Genomic DNA, 13,066 nt, shown 5'->3' with positions numbered 1-13,066 from the left:
CTTTGACCCAAAACCACAACTGTCCATTTCCCTCCATAGATGCTTCCTGACCTGCTGATGTACTCCTGTGCCTTTTGTGTCGCTCTAGTTTTCTGGCATCTGCAGTCTCTTGTGTCACCTGTCTGTATTTATACTTGATCAGACCCACTTAGTACAAAACCACCTCAGCAGTCCCCACATTGGCTTCATCAGTCACCTCAACCTCCAGAACCAGAAGTAAATCATTTTCTAAATTGAGGGACCACCTGTGAAGGAAATAACCAGTTCTAGCTGGCCACTTAATTGTGCAGCTGCTGAACAACATGAAACTAACTACACCATTGTCAAAGTTAGAATAAATTCAGAATGCAAACTGCAATTTTTTTTCGGATGACCGGTCCTAGACCCAAAATGTCAACTGTCCACCAATTTCCCTCCACAGATACTACCCGACTTGCTGAGTTCTTCCAGCATTTTATTGGTTGTTGCAGTGTAATCTATTGCATAATATATTTATTATATTTGCTTTATATGTTTATTATTCCTGATTTTCCACAGAACACTTGAGTGAGTAAAAGCCTTGCAGCTAAAACAGTACAGAAATGTGTAAGTCATTTATACCTACATGGTGAAAAACAATAGAAATATGTCTGGGTGAAACTTTGTCTTATGCTTCAATGCTCCAGAAAATGTTATACTCCACCTAATTTTTATATTTTCAACACAAACCATGATAAAAACAAAACTAAGGTTGTGTCCCAGTTGGCTTTAGGCTGTAATCTGTTTACAACATGACACAGAACTCTGACTTTCCATTTTCCACATTGAGATGCTCCTCATTATTCAGGTCCAGTCCTGACTTTGCTCCATCCTCTTCCCTAGACTCTGCACTATTCTCTGGGCTCTTGTTACACTTGGATGTGCTGACCTCTCCACCTTCATAATGAAGATAAAAATATGATCACAATCATGTTTAACTCAAATTGTAAGTCAAATACTCATGTTACATGTGCTGAATTATTCAAAGGGAGTAGCAGCTGGAGTAGGCCATTCTGATGCTTTAAGCCTGCTCTGTTTTTCATGATCCTGCCCAACTACAACTCCCACCCTCCCCCATATCCCTTGATACCTTTGGCCTTTAAAGCCAAATCTTACTCTTTCTTGAATATATTATTGATTTGGCCTCAACTGTGTTTGTGGTAGATAATTTTATAGTTTTCATGGGTATTTAAGCACAAATCACAATTAATTATCAGCTGCACAATATCAATTAGAATAAATTAAGCAGGGGTTCCCAGCCTGGGTCCACAGAGCCTTTGCTTAATGCTATTGGTCCATGGCATAAAAGAAGTTTGGGAACCCTTGATTTATAGGAAGTAGATAAAGAAAATGAATGCTTTTTATTTGATTGAGTTAGCCAAGTGAGCAGTGGAATTGTATTTAGAAATGGAGCAGAACACTATTAATTCAGTTTCAAACAGCAATAATAACTTGCATTTGTTAGATCCTTTAAGGTAAAAATCCACAATAGCCTCACAAGAGTCAGATCAGACAGATTTAACACCCTACCACATACATTAAGACAGATGGCTAAATAGCTGAATTTTAGTGCAAATATTAAAGGTGGTAAGAAGATTGAGTCATTTAGGGAAGGAATTTCGTGTTCCAACTATAGGCAACTGAAGACACTGCTCCTTCTGGTAGAGTCATGCACAACTAGCAGAAGTGTTCAAGGACATCTTCAATCTCTCACTGCTGCAGTTAGAAATTCCCACCAACTTCAAAAGGGCGACAATCATACCAGTGCCCAAGAAGAGCAGGGTGAGCTGCCTCAATGACTATCACCCAGTTGCACTCACATCTACTGTGATGAAGTGCTTTGAGAGGTTGGTCATGGCCAGAATTAACTCCTGCCTAAACAAGGACCTGAACCTGCTGCAATTTGCCTATTACACCAAAAGGTCTACAGTGGATGCTATCTCACTGGGTCTCCACATAGTCTTGGATCACCTGGACAATAGCAATGTCTACAGAAGGCTGCTGTTTATTGAATACAGCTCAACGTTCCAGACCATCATACCATCAGTACTAATCAGCAAGCTTCAAAACCTGGGCCTCTGTACCACCTTCTACAACTGGTCTGCTGGTGAGGAAGTCAAGGATCCACAGTCATTGCAAATTGGAAACCACAACTCCTCACTGACAATCAACACTTGCACTTCTCAAGGATGTCTGCTTAGCCCACCGCTCTACTCTCTCTATACCCACGACCATGGCTAGGCACAGCTCAAATGCCATCTATAAATTTGCTGATGACACAACTATTGTTGGCAGAATTTCAGATGGTGACAAGGAGGCATACAGGAGTGAGATAGATCAGTTGGTTCAGCGAAGTTGCTACAACAACCATGCACTCAACATCAGTAAGACCAGGGAATTAATTGTGGACTTCAGGAAGGGGAAATCAAGGGAATACACACCAGTCCTCAACGAGTGATCAGCAGTTTCAAGTTCCTGGGTGTCAACATCTCTGAAGGTCTATCCTGGGCCCAACATATTGATGTAATTGCAAAGAAGCCATGACAGTGGCTATATTTCATAAGGAGTTTGAAGAGATTTGATATGACACCAAAGACTCTCGAAAATTTCTACAGATATACCATGGAGAGCATAATAACTGGTTGTCCGGTATGGAGGGACAACTGCACAGGATCAGAAAGTTGTGAACTCAGCTAGCTCCATCATGGGCACCAGCCTCCCCAGCATTAATGACATCTTCAAAAGACAGCATCTATCAAGGCTACACAGAGGATACTTCAAGGATACTTCTTTCTCTCTGTTCTGTCTTGTTTTGTGGCCCCTTGAGGCCCGTTATTTTTGCATTCTGTTACTGAAGTTAGCATTCCTGCTGAACTGCCTCTACTGCTCTACTTTTGGGTTTGCCTCCTCTACATTCCTTGACAGGATGAGCAAACCCTCTATGGACCCCAGAAGATTATGCTCGCCTGAACAAAGTCATTCTTCAACATGAGCACATGATCCAGAAGCAGCAGGAAACCATTGACCATCTGCTCGCCATTCCCTTCCAGCTCTTCATCTTGATTCAGCAACCCCGTGGCAGTCAACCTGCTCCTTCTGAGCCCCAGATTCTGGTGCCTAAACGTTTCGACGGATCCCCAGTATGATACCGTGACTCTGTCACAGTACATCTTACACTTTGAACTCCAGCAGTCTGTATCCTACGGAGTGAGCCAAGATTGCCTTCCTCTTCTCTCTCTTGACTGGGTGAGCTCTGACTTCAGCCACGACCCAACCCACCTGAGCCTGTACCTCCAGAACCTAGGATGGTGGAAGGTGGTCCAGTGTACACGGTTCACCGGTTGATGGACTCACATCACCATGGAAGGGTTATGCAGTACCTGGTCAGCTGGGAAGAGTACAGACTGGAGGAGAGGTCTAGGTTACCATCTGGTTACATCTTGGATCCATCATTTATCGAGGAGTTCCACTGGACCCATCCAGATTGTCCTGGGCAGTCAGTGGCTGGCTTTAGGAGGGTGGGTCCTGTTAGTTTCCACCCAGTTAATAGGTGTCACCTGCCCCTCGTTTCTCATTCATCTTCTGCAGCCAATTTAACTTTAGCTCTCATCCATAGTCCTTGTTCCCTCATTGAAACAGTCAGCCTTAACAAGTTGCTCCTAGCCTTCAGTTACCTCGCTGCCTGCTGTGTTTGTTTTTTGTGCCTTTCCGACACTTTGAGCCACACTGCCCAGCAACCCTGATAACTCATTGATCCTAATATAATAATGGGACAAATTACAATATCCAATTAATCTACTAGATATCTCTTTGGACTGTGGGAGGAAACCAGAGATCATGGAGAAAACACACATATTCTATGGGGAAGACATATAGAGACCCCTTAAATTGAGCTCCAAACAACTCCGATGCCCCAAGCTGTAATGGCGTTACACTAACTGCTAACTCCTCACGGGTAGTTATTTTGCAGTTTGTTATTAAGGTTATTGTCATCTGCTGAGTCGTCTCTGCTGCTCTGCTTTTGGATCAAGCCTCCACTGCATTTCTCGACAACGTCCATCATTAAGAGCACCCATCGCCCAGGACATGCCCTCTTCTCATTGCTACCATCGAGGAGGCACAGGAGCCTGAAGACACACACTAAATGCTTTAGGAACAGCTTCTTCCCACTGCCATTACATTTCTGAATGGACAATGAACCCATGTACACTACCTCAACATTTTTTGCACTTATTTAGTTTAATTTTTGAAATATATTTCTTACTGGTTTGGGCACATGGCCAAGTGGTTAAGGCATTCGACTAGCGACCTGAAGGTTGTGAGTTCGAGCCCCAGCCGAGGCAACATGTTGTGTCCTTGAGCAAGGCACTTAATCACACATTGCTCTGCGGCGACATTGGTGCCAAGCCGTATGGGTCCCAATGCCCTTTCCTTGGACAACATTGGTGTCGTGGAGAGGGGAGACTTGCAGCATGGGCAACTGCTGGTCATCCATACAACCTTGCCCAGGCCTGCGCCCTAGAGAGTGAAGACTTTCCAGGTGCAGATCCATGGTCTCGCAAGACTAACGGATGCCTTTACTTTATTTCTTATTGTAACTTATAGTCTTTTTATTATGCATTGCAATGTGCTGCTGCCTCAAAACAACAAATTTCACGACATATTCCAGTGACTTTAACCTGATTCTGAGATACTGGCATTCTAAACCGAATACTTTAAAAATGATTCCCGTCCAAATGAAAATTAATTCAAAACAATTGTTTTTTTTAAATCCATGGCCTTTTGTCACTTGTGAAATATCAAAAACTTCCATATCTCACCCACAGCCTGTATGGAAGTTTAAAATAAGCAAACACCTAACAAAGGGCGGCTAGTGGAAATGCTGCCCCACAGCTCCAGCAATCTTGATCACTGGTGTGTGTGTGAAATGTGTTGCATGTTCTCCCAGTAACTGCGTGGATTTCTTCAAGGTGATCTGACTTCCTCCTACATCCCAAGGCTGTGCAGGTTAGTGGGTTAATTGGCCACTGTAATATGCCCCTGATGTGGAGAGAATAAAATGGAAAAAGGAACTTGATGTTTGCATGATTTGTTTTTTTTCCCCTTTCTTGTGCATCGAATGTTGGCCTTTTATTTTTTTTCTCTTTAATTTGGGTTCTTTCGGGTTTCTTGCTTTGTGGCTACCTGTGAGCAAGCAAATCTCAAAGTTGTATAATTCTTATATCCTTTGACAATAAATTGATGTATTTGATGGTAGCTGTGTAGTTAGAGGGCAAAGGTGCCTGCTTCTGTTCTGCACAACGTCATGACACTATTCATTTTGGAGACTGGGATTTGACATCTACTGTATATTTGTTTTATTGGCTTTAGCTACTGCAAGTATTAAAGAGGATACTAAACTTCATCTAAGTGTGTCCACAATAGTTTTGAAAATAGGGGAGAGAATATGTGGAGTCAAGTAACATGAGAAAGAAAGACCTTTCAGCCCACATAGTGCATAGCGACCATCAAGCATCCTGTTACACTAATGGTTGTACATATCCAACAATGACAGGAAACCTGTGCGGGAGAATTTTTAAAGTGGAAAAGCCACTGCACTGGGGCAGTTCCACTCTCTAAAACTTGGAAGTCCAGGTCTAATAATACAAGTAGTCATTGCAAACTGGGGGTCTTCCTTGGTTGCAGCAGATGACCATGACTAATGCCTTGTCATGCCCTTCACTCTCTACAAAATGTTACACAACTGCCCAGTCCACCGGACTTGACTTTACATGCTAGGTTAGGCATGTCCCTATCTCATTGGGTTTCGAGGCACACCAGCCACCCTCACCAGGTTTAGTCCACCTGTTGAACTGGTGTGCTACAATGTGGCCGCTGTCGCATGCAAACAGCTACTTGGAGCCGCAGGCAAGAGCTGACTGTCCAGTGGGGCCAAAAGGTGAGTGAGCTGCCCCAAAATTGACACGACAAGCCCCTTTTCCAGAGGTGCTACCCCTCCCTGGACACCCCATACACCTCACCCTGTTACACAAATCCTGTTTTAGTCTCCACTTTCTCATCAACTCACTGCAAGTTCTACTGCTCACCTACGCACAGGAGACAACTTATGGTAAACAATTACTTAGCAACCCTCGCGGTTTTGGAATGTGGGAGGAAACTGGAGCTCCTGGAGGAAACCCAAACAGTCGCAAGGAGAACGTGCAAAGTCCATACAGGCAGCATCCCAGAACCAGGATTGAACCGGTGTCTTTGAAGCTGTGTAGAACCACTTCACCAGCTGTACCACTGTGCTCTGAAGTTCCATTGTAATGTGCTGGAAGCTCAGTCTTTCATACCACAAAAGAGTTACACCCTGGAAAATCCCTGAGTTTTTGGGTTTGGTTATGGCAGATGAGTTTTTGTTACTCTGGACCCTCTCCCAGCTTCTCAAGCCTGTAGGGAGACTGAGCATTCATCCCTTGTAAACTTCACTTCATCAAGGCAACTGTTATCTGCTCTCTAAACCCATGTTAGATCCTGCCTTCCTCTGCCCAAGGTCATTCAGTCTTCCTTCATTCTCTTTGAATATAATTGTTTACTGGCCAAAATTAGCCAAACCTCACGTCTCTGCTCCAACCAGCAACCTGAGCTTTTGACTCTGATTTCATACAGCCCCATCCTGCTGTGCGGTGCTGAATTGGGCAGGATCTGCTCTCAATAGCCTCCTGCCAGATGGACTGAGTCTGCAACAATCATGACGCATACATTTTATTCTCCCCATGTCCTTCTCTATTCCACTGGACTTCACCAGTGAACTGCACACTTGGGGCAATTTACAATGGCCAGTTGACCTACCACTTCATGTGCTTTAAGATGTTGGAGGAAACCAGCAAACTTCACACAAACCAAAGACCAGGATTCAACCTGAATCACCACAGTGCTATATTCTGCTAATCCTTCTCTGCACCCTTGCAATGCTCAGAATTGGTTACAATATGCCATGTGAGGTCTTGTTTAGCTTTATGATGAACAACTTTCCTTCCCTGTTACAGTTCTCCAGATATAAAGGCCTCCTCCCAAAGCTGGTCCATTCCTTTCTCGTCAATTTTTGTGTCTGCCAATTTTAATATCTCACAAATAGAGATCACAATGTCTCTTGGGACCTATGTCATTTTGACCTTTTAATAGTTTGGATAATTTTAATAATTACAATCTTACTTACTTTGTGAATAAGTGCTTTGTAATCTGGGTGAATGGCTTAATTGCGAACTACAGTACTGTGTAGAAGTCTTAGAGAGATATATATAGCTAGAGAGCCTAAGTCTTTTGCACAGCATTGTAGTTTTACGCATTGCACTTGTGACGACAAACCAAGTTATCAGAAGATTGGTGCTGATGAGAGAGATAAGGGAGACAATGGAGAAACATTCAAAATGCTAATAAGAGAGAAGAGAGAGATTAACGAGAAAGAAACATATTTCAGAGTATTGACAGACCGGTTGCTTTGAACCTGAACTGTTTGAAGTTTGATGGACAGGCGATACCCCAGCAGGGGGATAAAAAGAACAGGTTCGCTAAGGCACGACACACCACGAGATCACGAGATATTGAGACTCTGGAAGAGCGGTGCGCCCCCACAAGTTGGTGGGAGTTTGGATATCTGGTCACGGGAACCGACCATAGACGCACAGGGTGAAAAGGTACGATCGGCGGGAACCTGGTGTGTGTGTCCGCCCTTGCCTGGGTGCCGGGTTCACCGCGGAAGAACGGTCGTATCTGGAACGGAGGGGTCACAGTCGGTGACCACAGAAGACATTAAAAGGGTTCGCCCGAAAACTAACCGTGAAGAACATCAAAGGTCTGTCTGAATCAGATTTGCATATTATCTCTCTCTCTCTCTCCAACGGCACAACAACAATTACTACGAACTGTACTAAGCTGAACTGAACTCTGCGTCACTTGAGACTGATCATTTTACCCCTAGACTGCGATAGAGCTTGATTAATTCCTAGTTCTGTGTACATGTGTGTTTTATCATTGCTAACTTGTTGCATTTATATCCTTACGATTAGAGTACTGTGTTGCTTATTTCTTTAATAAAACTTTATTAGTTTCTGTTAACCAGACTCCAACTAAGTGGTCCATTTCTGCTGGTTTGGCAACCCAGTTATGGGATACGTAACATAAGTGGGGATCTCGTCTGCGATTTTGAACGCCAAATTTGGGACTGGGTAAATTGATTGGGTTAAAATTCCCGAAAGAAAGAAAGGGAAAACAGTAGAAATGGAGATTGAGGAATTTCTAAAGGCGCCAACCTTGGAGGCATTAGAGGATGCCAGGAAATCAGAGTTGGCGACTGTTGCCAAACGGTTGAATCTGTTTATGGGGAAGTCGACAATGAGGAGAGTGGAGATGCACAGAGCTATCATAGAACATTATGTATCTAAAGGTGTGTTTCCCCAAGGGGAGCTGGAGGTGGTATCTATGGGCAAACCTGGTGGAGAAACAGTACAGCTGCAGATGGAAAAATTGAGACTCGAGCACAAGTTATGTAAAACAGCTGGAATGAGAAGAGAGGGACAGGCAGTTAGAACGAGAAGAGAGAGAGAAGCAGAGGGAAAGCGAATTTGAGCTGGAGAAGTTAAGTATGAGGCTAGCGCAGGGGCCCATGCCGAACCAAGGTGGAGGGTTCAGGGCAACCCAGGAGGTTAGGCTGGATCCCCCATTTGAGGAGGCCGAAGTTGATCGTTACTTTCTCCATTTTGAAAAAGTCACTGCAAGTCAGGACTGGCCGAGGGATAAGTGAGCTGTTTTGCTTTAGAGCGTACCTAAAGGAAAAGTTCAACAAGCTTACTTGGCATTGTCCGCAGAAGATGCCCAGAGGTATGATGTGAAAGACGCGATACTCAGGATTTATGAGTTGGTCCCGGAGGCATACCGGCAGAGGTTCCGGAATGCGAGGAAGCAGTGGGGCCTCATGTATTCAGAGTTTGCCCGTGAGATGCAGATGTATTGTGAGCGTTGGTGCGCCTCAAAAAGGGTCAATGGGGATTATGACAGACTGCTACAGCTAATACTGATTGAGCAGTTTAAAGGTTGTGTCCCTGAAGGTATGAGGCCCTGTCTAGATGAGAAAGAGGCAGAAACCTTAGCCGCAACTGCTAAGTTATCAGATGAATATGCGTTGACACACAAAGCGAAGTTTACCCCGAGTAAAAGCTACCGGAAGGGTAGTCAAGAAGGCGAACAGAGTCCGCCGGAAAAGCCAGAAAGTAAGCCGGGGACTAGTGAGAAGGATAAGGAAGACCGGGAGCAGTTTGGTAGGAAGTCTCCTGGGGTCATATGCTATAATTGTGGGAAAGCTGGTCACTTTGCGTCCAGGTGCTTTGCCCCAAAGAAGGAGATGGGGAAAGGAAAAACGACGGTTCCGACTGGCTGTATTGAGCTGGCAAACAAACCGCTAGGGGAGAAGAGGTCTGATAAAGTTCAGGAAGGGCGCGAGAAGTTTATCTCTGCCAGATTGGTGTCAGTGAAGGAGGGGTCAAACCCAGTTCCAGTATGGATCTGGAGAGGCACTGGAGCTTGTCAGTCATTGATCTTAAAGAATGTGTTAGACTTTAGTTCAGAGACCCAGACTGGGGAGGTCAGGGTGATAAAAGGGCATTGGGAAAGGAACTGAAGCAGTACCTTTGCACCAGATACACCTAAAAAGCAACTTGGTCTCCGGACCGGTCACGATGGGGGTGAGGCCCGAATTACCGATGGAAGACGTGGAGGTCTTACTCAGTAATGACCTTGCTGGCGGAAATGTGTTCTCAACAGTAAAACTGACAAGCCAGCCTGCCAGCATTAAGGCCCCGTCCATGGACTCACAGGTTTATCCCGTTTGTGCAGTGACTTGGTGCATGTCCAGAAAGGCTGCCGAAGCGAATGTAGATTTAGCTGAGACGTTTTTACCAGCCTTGTACCAGAAGGGGTTAGAAAGTGAGAAGGGGCGTAGTGAAACGCAAGTTGAGGTAGACTTATCATTAGCAAGGAAGGAATTTATACAGGCACAGAAGCGAGACGAGGAGCTGATGGTTTTGACGGAGACAGCTCTCTCTGAAGCAGAATTAAAAAGGGAGCCAGTGGGCTATTATGTGAAGGAGGGAGTACTAAGGAGGAAATGGAAACCAAGTACCATGCCCGCAGATGAGGAATGGGGGGGCGGTGCCGAAAATTTATGGGGATGAGATTCTTAACCTGGCCCACAAGATACCCCTCGGTGGACATTTTGGGGTGAGGAAAACAGTCGATAGAATCATGAAAGAGTTTTACTGGCCACACAGGAGGAAGGATGCTACTGACTATTGTAGACATGAGCTAACACAGTTACAGGCTATTGATATGCTAACAGCTTACCACGATAGGCAAGCGGACCTAGTTGGTGTTATCACGAAAATTAATGAGGCTAGGGTGCCACCTGATAAGGGGAAAACCCATTTTGAAAAGGTAAGTATGGTGCTGACCAGATGGGAGAACTCTATTGTTTTGGCCAACTTTGCTGATGAGTTCTCTCACTTAACCCCCGAACAGAGCGAGCCGCTGAGAAAGATAATTAACCGGCACGCACACGTATGTCCGGATGTCCCGAGGCGATGCAAAGAGCCGGGACATGGTGTTGTTGTCACATCAGGTCAGCCTAGTAAGCAACACCCCTATAGGATGATTAATTCAGTAACAAAAGGGCTAAAGAACGCAGAAGCGTATATTGACGATTTAGTGGTCTGGAGTGACACGTGGGAGGAGCACATTGCCGCGGTAGAGGAACTGTTTAAACGGCTGTCTGAAGCCAGCCTGACAGTGAACCTCGCAAAAAGTGAATTCGGCCACGGGAAGGTCACTTATCTAGGATTTGTGGTAGGACAGGGGCAGCTGGCACCGATGCAGGCTAAGGTGCGGGCTATCTCTGAAGTCCCCACCCTGACAGACAAGAGAGCCCTGAGGAGGTTCTTGGGGATGGTGGGGTACTATCAGAAGTTTTGCAAAAACTTTGTGGATATTACCCTCCCTCTTACTAAGCTCTTGCCAAAGAATGCGAAGTTTGTGTGGGACGACCTTTGTTATATTTGTCCGGGACAGAAACCACTAATAATTTACACTGATCACAGCCCATTAGTGTTTTTGGCCACTATGAAGGATAAAAACAAAAGGTTGCTAAATTGGAACCTGGTCTTAGAGGATATTAAAATAACACATATAAAAGGAACGGAAAGTGTGATTGCTGACTGTCTGTCAAGGTGTTGAAAACTTAAGGTTCTCTGTATTAGCCTTATAGCTGATGACCCTGTATATTAGTGTGTACCTAATAATGTATTCATGCTCATAATTTTTACCCCTGGTAAAAATCCTTTGAAGGATAGGGGTGTGACGACAAACCAAGTTATCAGAAGATTGGTGCTGATGAGAGAGATAAGGGAGACAATGGAGAAACATTCAAAATGCTAATAAGAGAGGAGAGAGATTAACGAGAAAGAAACACATTTCAGAGTACTGACAGACCGGTTGTTTGAACCTGAACTGTTTGAAGTTTGATGGACAGGCGATACCCCAGCAAGGGGATAAAAAGAACAGGTTCGCTAAGGCACGACACACCACGAGATCACGAGATAACGAGACCCTGGAAGAGCGGTGCGCCCCCACAAGTTGGGAGTTTTGCAGATCTGGTCGCGGGAACCGACCATAGACGCACAAAGGTACGATCGGCGGGAACCTGGTGTGTGTGTCCGCCCTTGCCTGGGTGCCGGGTTCACCGCAGAAGAACGGTCGTATCTGGAATGGAGGGGTCACAGTCGGTGACCACAGAAGACATTAAAAGGGTTCTCCCGAAAGCTAACTGCGAAGAACATCAAAGGTCTGTCTGAATCAGATTTGCATATTATCTCTCTCTCTCTCTCTCTCCAACGGCACAACAATGATTACTGCGAACTGTACTAAGCTGAACTGAACTCTGCATCACTTGAGACTGATCATTTTACCCCTAGACTGCGATAGAGCTTGATTGATTCCTATTACCTTAGCTCTGTGTACATGTGTGTTTTATCATTGCTAACCTGTTGCATTTATATCCTTACGATTAGAGTACTGTGTTGCTTATTTCTTTAATAAAACTTTATTAGTTTCTGTTAACCAGACTCCAACTAAGTGATCCATTTCTGCTGGTTTGGCAACCCAGTTACGGGGTACATAACACACTGTACTGCTACTGCAAAAAAAGCAAACAAATTTCATGACATGTGAGTAATGGTAAATGTGGTTCTGATATGGGTGTCTACTGAGAGTGGAAAGAGGGCAGGGAAAGGGGAATCATGGTTGGGAAAAGGAGAAGGGAGATGGGAGGAGTGGGTAAAACCAGAGAGACATTCTATAATGATCAGTAAACCAACTGTTTGGTATCAGATTACCTTGCCTGGTATCCCAGGGCTGGGTGTGTCTGCACCCATGCCATGCCCTGCCTCTGGCACTCCTCTGCCAACTGTCCCACACCCCTTCCGCAGCGCTCCATTCTTGCTATTTCCAACATCCTTTGCTCCCACCAGATTTACAAATTCACTCTCCACTCCACATTGAAAAATACAGTACTGTGCAAAAGTCTTAGGCACCCTCGCTGTAGGGAATATAGCTGTATACACTGTATTGTATGTGTATAACGTATGTGCAAATTACCAGAAAGTGTGCAGCCACTTGCAGGTTCATCCTCATTGTCAGCATATTTCATAGCAACAATGGTTTTGCAATCTTCATCGTCATTATTATATTGATCTGCAATTTGAAGAACAGGGTAGGGTTGAAACCATTAATTACTGATTATGATGTTCACTGCTGTAAAAAGAGATCTTTGTCTATTCATTTCGGGATTCTGGCGAGGCCAGCATTTACTGTCCATCTCTAATTGTCTTTGGGAAGGTGGTGGTGAGCCACCTTCTAAACTGTGATCTACATTCATCACGGTTTCCAATTAATCAGTGATTTTTGAGCAATATCAATGCCTGTAATTCTATTCTGAGGTATTAGGAAAAATGCATTTTAT

The 13,066-nt window shown here is 44.6% G+C and overlaps 1 protein-coding gene across 1 annotated transcript in view; it reads right to left on the bottom strand.

Moving 5' to 3' along the window:
* Positions 1-423: 423 nt before the first annotated feature.
* Positions 424-13,066, bottom strand: part of LOC140198701 (guanylate cyclase soluble subunit beta-2-like) — a 54,973-nt gene continuing 42,330 nt past the window's right edge. The window contains exons 16-17 of the mRNA XM_072259718.1: positions 12,703-12,798; positions 424-915 (exon numbers count right to left, since the gene is read on the bottom strand). Of these exons, the coding sequence (XP_072115819.1) occupies positions 764-915; positions 12,703-12,798 (248 nt within the window). The 3' untranslated portion in view covers positions 424-763. The remainder of the gene's footprint in view (positions 916-12,702; positions 12,799-13,066) is intronic.

This window comes from Mobula birostris, chromosome 6, assembly GCF_030028105.1.
Source record: "Mobula birostris isolate sMobBir1 chromosome 6, sMobBir1.hap1, whole genome shotgun sequence".
In the NCBI taxonomy this organism is placed as follows: Eukaryota; Metazoa; Chordata; class Chondrichthyes; order Myliobatiformes; family Myliobatidae; genus Mobula; species Mobula birostris.
Note: the sequence above shows the minus strand (reverse complement) of the source record. Positions and strands in the feature narration are given on the sequence as shown.